This window comes from Apium graveolens, chromosome 5 (assembly GCF_009905375.1).
Source record: "Apium graveolens cultivar Ventura chromosome 5, ASM990537v1, whole genome shotgun sequence".
Taxonomy (NCBI): domain Eukaryota; kingdom Viridiplantae; phylum Streptophyta; class Magnoliopsida; order Apiales; family Apiaceae; genus Apium; species Apium graveolens.
The window spans coordinates 214,655,456-214,661,996 of record NC_133651.1 but is presented as its reverse complement, the minus strand read 5'-3'; the positions used below and the strand labels follow the sequence as shown (position 1 = coordinate 214,661,996).

The 6,541-nt window shown below is 36.2% G+C and overlaps 1 protein-coding gene across 1 annotated transcript; it reads left to right on the top strand.

The window, feature by feature from the left end:
• Positions 1 to 1,266: 1,266 nt before the first annotated feature.
• Positions 1,267 to 2,036, top strand: LOC141724811 (uncharacterized). The gene has a single exon (XM_074527086.1). The coding sequence runs from the start codon at positions 1,304 to 1,306 to the stop codon at positions 1,877 to 1,879; it is 576 nt and encodes a 191-aa protein (XP_074383187.1). The 5' UTR covers positions 1,267 to 1,303; the 3' UTR covers positions 1,880 to 2,036.
• The last annotated feature ends 4,505 nt before the right edge of the window (positions 2,037 to 6,541 follow it).

Here is a 6,541-nt window from a genome sequence, read left to right as displayed (position 1 = left end):
CAAGATCATATTCCTTGTCCACCAGTGACAGATCATTCAAGAGTTTGACGAACCTGTCATATAAGTCAGTTAAACACTCATCAGCTTTTGAGTCAAAGTGCTCATATTCTTGAGTGAGTATAGTCCTCCTGTTCTTCTTGATTGCATCAGTTCCCTGGAATCTTGTCTCCAAAGCATCCCATATCTCCTTTGCAGTTTTGCAATTAATTACCCTGTTTGACATGACATTATCAATGGCACTATGCAGCAAATGTCTTACCCTTGCATCCTTGGTAATAGATGAGATGTCTTCAGCTGTGTACTCACCTTTCTCCTTTGGTATGGTCTTTGCTGGTTGATTAGAAACTACAACAAAGAGCTTGGTAGGCTTATGTGGTCCTTCATTAATTCTATCAAGGTATTCTGGATCTGTAGCTTCCAGAAACATAGCCATCTTCACTTTCCATATGGGATACTCAGAAGGTCTCAGTATGAGAACCCTAATAGTCTCATATCGACTGTGGGTTATAGTGTAAACTCTATGTCTGTGTTTATATAGTACACAATTACAAGATAACTTCTAATTGATATGGAATATAATTCTGTTTCCTAAAATATATCAATCAGATATTTTCTACAAGTCTTCCAGTCTTCAAACTCTTTCTATGCATATCTTCTTTTGTTTTAGTCTCGATCTTCAACTGTAAATCAGCTTCCTTCCTTATATGAAAGTCTTCCCGCACTTAAGTTCTGATATGACCTTAAGTTCTGATATTAAATTCAGACTTCCAGTAAGTCCTGATATAACCTGTTTGTTAAGATCTGAAAACTAAACATGAATCATGTTAGACATGACATCTCAAATATATCTAACATTACCCCTTATTAATTAATTACGAAATTAATTAATATTCAGGGTTTTGACCCTTTCTAATGAGTTTTATTGTCGGTCCAAACCGGACATAATTAATGCGATATTTAATTACGCAATCAGGGTTTTATTTTATTTCATATCAAATTGTTATAAGCAAATGAAATAAGTAAATAAAGAAATTGTAAATGAATTCCTACAAAGTTTAGTACCCGTTATTGTAAACCAAATAACTTTATGAAATTTCCTGGAAGATTAAATAGAAAGGAAGTATAAATTTAGAACTTGGGTAATTTTTATAAACTCCAAAAAAAAAAGATATTCTAAAATGATATGTGTGAAAAATCAAATTTATTCAAATAATTTTACAGTAATTAGATTTAAATCAAACTTACAAATTTTGGCATACATATAAATGAAAGGAAGACACAGGGGGTGGAAAAAGAAAGAGGGATGAGTAGTGGACGGGGTGGAATTAATAAAAAGCAGCACACCAGAAGAAAACAACGCCAAGATGAAGAGGACGAAGTGGATAAGCTTTTAAGAGCAACAGAAGATGATATACTACTCAAGCTCAGCGTTGATTCTCACATGTCTCGTGGCTCTTCTTCTCAAATTATCCATCCAGATCTTGACCGTCGATTCCAAGCTCTCCGATCATCATCCAAATCCAATTCCAAGCCTCCCGCATCTATTGCCAAGCCCACCAGTGTTATATCTGATACCATATTAAACAAGGAACCTGTTGTTAATGAGGATGATGGTGATGATTTGTTTGCCAGATTCGCTGCTTTGAAGTCTATTCTTCCTTCGCATTCAAATCAGAATGAACAAGTGGAAATTAATGACGGTGATGAGGTTGATGAGGTGATCCGTTGGGCTATTGATTCTGCTGCTCTCGATCCTTCCCCGCCTTCTGATGATGATAATGTTAGTGATGATAGTACCGATGATCAAACGGATGATGACGAAGATGATATCAAAAAGAAAGAAAATAACAAGAAGAAGAACAAAGGGGGACAAAAATGAGTGTAAGTTTGATTTTTGTTTGCAAGGTTTCTGGAGTGTTCAGTGAAATGCTACTTGCAATTTCATATAATATTTCTGGAAATGTATCTGAGATCTTCCTTACTTTTTTGCTTCATACCTGCTTTCTATTTATATATAATTATTCAGTATTTCAATATCAATGGATTTAAAATCATGGTACCTATTTAGCAAAAAAAAAAAAAAATTCATGGTACCCATAAAATTAAAATTAGAATTGAGACCCTGAAAGTAGCAAAAGATCCGCTAATACCCAAGCATTCTTATTAATCCTGATTCCTAATAAATTAGTAAATTAAAACAATGCTGATTCCCAAGTGGATACTTCTTCCAGCTGAGTAGACTGATTGTACTAAACATGGGTTTGCAACAGTGCGGAGCATAAGATTATATGCAAGCGTAATTACCAGTGTTACCTAGTTATGTACAACCCCAACTCGGAATCAAATAGCAAATACAAATAAAGAGACAGAACCATAAGAACACAAAAAAAAAATTCCCCGAAAAATAATGAAATGTAAAGGTAATTCTAACTCTGCCTGCACTGCAGAATCGGAGTTAGCTATTTTAAAACTACATGTCAAATGTCTGGAAACTAAACATACTCGCCAGTGACAGTTAACCATACTAAATTCTGCATAGATGCCCCATCTTTCAGATTAAGTAAACTATATTCTGGAGAGTTTAGAATTATATAATAATAAGAAACCTTAATTGGTAGTAATAGTAAATTAGCAATTCATATGATAACATTTGGTGGTTGCTTACAAACATATATAATATCCCGAGCCATGGAGAGAAGTAATGGTAGGCTTATTATTGACTAAGAAACTTGTCTATACACTCAGAGTGCATTGCTCCCAGTCATATATGACGTAAATGTGCAAATTCTACGGAAAAGCCTGTATACGTTTATTCCAAATTTGACAAGGTCCTTGTCAATTTTAACTCAGTTAAGTACCTGTTGGATGACAAAGTCCGCCTGTTGTTTAGCATATTAATGCTCAGGTGGATGAAGTTTTCCAGTTATAGTTGGCAGTTCTGGACCTGACAAATATCTGTAAAATTGAAGCTAGCAACATATAAGCTAGCAACATATGACACAGTTGATTGGTCCTGCCTACATATTGTTGAGTGCATAAACTTCGGAAGTGGGTCATGTGGATTAAAAACATCCTTCTTTCGACAAGAATTTCGATACTTGTTAATGGATCCCCTATGGAGGAATTCGCGCCCAAGAGGGGCATTTGTCAAGGTGATCCATTAGCCCCATATCTTTTTTTTTGCTCATTGGAGAGGTTTTGAGTAAATTGATCAAATTAGCTCAGAGAAAAGGTATCATTTCTGGTATTCCTTTCCTTTTCATGAAGAGGAGATTACTCACTTACAATATGCAGACGATACGATTTTGTTTATTGAAAATAATGAAAGATCGATTCGTAATACCAAGAAGCTGCTGATGCTTTTCTAAGTAACCTCTGGACTGTCCATCAACTTTAACAAAAGTCAAATTTATCATGTGTCTAATGAAAGTGATTCAGTAGAGAGTGCTTTGGAGCTGTTCGACTGTAAGTTTGGAAAACTCCCATTCAAATATCTCGGAGCTGTAGTAGGGATGGAGAAGAAATCTCGAGCTGTGGGAACCGTTAAAAGAAAAGATTAGTTTGAAGCTTAGAGGATGGAAGTGCAATTATCTTAACATGGCTGGAAGAACAGTTTTACTGAAATCAACTGTTGATAGCATTCCTAATTATTGGTTCAGCCTTCATCTCTTACCTTAAATCAACTTGCAAAGAGCTGGAAAACTTCAGGAAAAAGTTCTTCTGGGGTGAGATTGTGAATAATGGTGACAGTAAGAGGAAACTCCATTATATCAAGTGGGATCTCATTTGTTCGGAAAAAGGTAATGTTGGTCTTAGCTTATCCAAGTTGGATGTTAGAAACCGAGTTCTTCTATTGAAATGGTGGTGGAAGTTCCTTAATGAGAGAGACAGGGCCTGGTATAAATTTGTGGAAAATAAGTATGGTCAAGACTTTATATATGGGCATATCGATAACAAATCTTTGTCTCTAATGTTCAAAGAAATCTGGAACTGCAAGAACAATACAAATGCTCAATCGTTACTATCTAATGAGATGTTCAAGTGGATCATAGGTGATGGCAAAATTGTCCGTTTCTGGAAAGACCTTTGGTGTGACACACACAGGCCTTAAACATAAAATTTCCAAGACTGTTCAATCTAGCTTTGGATAAGAACAGTAGTGTCAAGGAAATGAAACCCTCATGGGGTACTCCTGATTTTAATTGTTGAAGGAGATTGAGAGGTTGGGAAATAGATGAAGTTTGCCTTGGGGAGATTATTGATCAGATATCCCTCTCAAATAAAAAAGACAAAGTCAAATGGAGAGTGACTGATGGTGATCTTTGCTCTAAAGACCTCTATAAGGAACTGTCTCGTGATAATAGAAGCGATGGTCAGTGGCATACAATTTGGAAACTTAAAATTCCAACAAGAATCAAAATATTCTTATGGAAATTGGCAAATTCTTTGCTCCCTGTAAGAAGTCATCTCGGTAAGTTTATCAAGGACGTGAATAAGATGTGTTCGTTTTGCCTTAGTCATGAGGAAACAGTAAACCACATTTTCTGGGAATGTCATTATACCAAAGATGCATGGAAAGAAATCGAGATATGGTGGAATATTAAGTTGGGGAATCAGTTTGATCTTAACAACCTTTTCATAAATTTCTTCAACGGTTCTAACCAAGTCCTGATGAGAGAAGTATGGCATATAACATTAGTCTTTGTGCTATGGAATGTGTGGAAAATTAGAAATTCAGAGGAAGCAAGTTGCATATTAAATTTCTGCCATCAGTGGTCAAAAGAGAGGTGTTGCAGAATTGCCACAACAACAATTTGATTTCCCAAAAAGAGTTTATTCTATGGTTTCATGATCCCTGCGCAGCTTTAGAGAAGTACAACATTTCCAATAAATCCCAGTTTATTTCAAATCTCGTTAAAGATTTTGAAGTAGTTGCTTTTAGTGATGGATCATGGTCAGTACAACAAGGCAAAGGAGGCATTGGAGGTTTCATTTATTCAAAAAATCTTGCTGTTATATATTTATTATGTGGCCCAGCATCAAAGAAGAGTGCATTGGAGGTGGAGATAGAAGCATGCAAATTTATTTGCATGTCGATGGGCAGTAGAACAAATACCGCTACAGGAAGAGGAGTGGTGTGTGTAGATTCCAAGAATTTGGAGGAGATGTTCGAAAAAGCAAAAGGTGGTATCAGTGATGAAAGAGTGGGTTTTGAGGAGATAAAAAACGTGGTTGAGTGTTGTCTTAATATTAAGATAGTTCATTTAAATCGTAAATGGAATCAAGAAGCAGATTATTTATCCAAGAAAGGGAGAGAGAGAGGAAAAATTCAATAGAAAAATGGTTCTAAGGATTCATTTCCCTTGTGTTTGGTTTTGTGTGGCTTACTTCACATAGCCGTTTATTCCTTGCACTTTATGCCTGCTATGTTTTCTACTAGTTTAAAGGTGTCTATAATCTCCAGTTTATGTAGTTGCTCCAGTATGCTTGGTGTCTTTGTTTCTATGTTTATTGCATCTGGTTCAATGGTGTGTTAGTGTCGTGTGTACTTCACCCTCCTGCTACAATCGGAGGGGTTTGTTTTTAATGAATTGCTTTCAAAAAAAAAGATTACATTATTCCAAAAGAACTAAATCAGTTGATAAAAGAATACTGCCAAATTTAAAAGATACCCATCGTTGTCTTTGTCAAGCTCTGCAAACAACTTCTTTGCTGGAGCGTCCCTGGTGTCTTCAAGCCCTTCTGACAAATTATGACCCTCCTCTTCATAGTTTCGTACCAGATGCAATAGCCCATGCCATGGAAGAATTCTTTAAAATTGAGCTTACCATCTTTGTCGGTATCTCTTTCAAGACATAAATAGATCTGAACGGCGCCATATAAACTTGTGTCTCCATTATTATCATCTTTGTCGGTATCTCTTTCCCTGAGGAAAATTGAAAGAGAGAAGGAGTTTAATGTGAAACACTATTATTGAAGTCCCTGTGAGAGGTGAGTGTCCAAAGGAGGAATAACTCCTTAATTCACATGTCAGCCTGGACTAAATTTAGCACAGGACAACAATTACCAAGGAAAGTTGTTGCAAAAAAGAAGGTTGTGTGAGAGATTGGCAGAGTCGAGATCACTAGTGATGTTACTTATGCCTAAAAGAGGCGGTTACTTTATTCTTAAAAGGCATAAGGATGTTTATGTTAGTTCTAAGATTTCACCCGTGTTATCAGTTAATGAGGATGATGGAGATGATTTGTTTGCGAGATTCGCTGCTTTGAAGTCTACACTTCCTTCTTATTCCAACAAAAATGAACAAATGGAAATTAATGATGGTCATGATGGAGATGAGGTTGATGAGGTGATTCGTTGGGTTATTGATTCTGCTGCTCTCGATCCTTCCCCGCCTTCTGATGATGATGATGTTAGTGATGGTAGTACCGATGATCAAACGGATGATGACGAAGATGATATCAAAAAGAAAGAAAATAACAAGAAGAAGAAAGGGGGACAAAAACATAGAGAACAGATTCTTGAGTTGGTTTACGGTGAG

What these genes read in the sequence shown, in the direction of transcription:
- LOC141724811 (XM_074527086.1), top strand. Translation starts at nt 1,304, where the DNA reads ATGAGTAGTGGACGGGGTGGAATTAATAAAAAGCAGCACACCAGAAGA.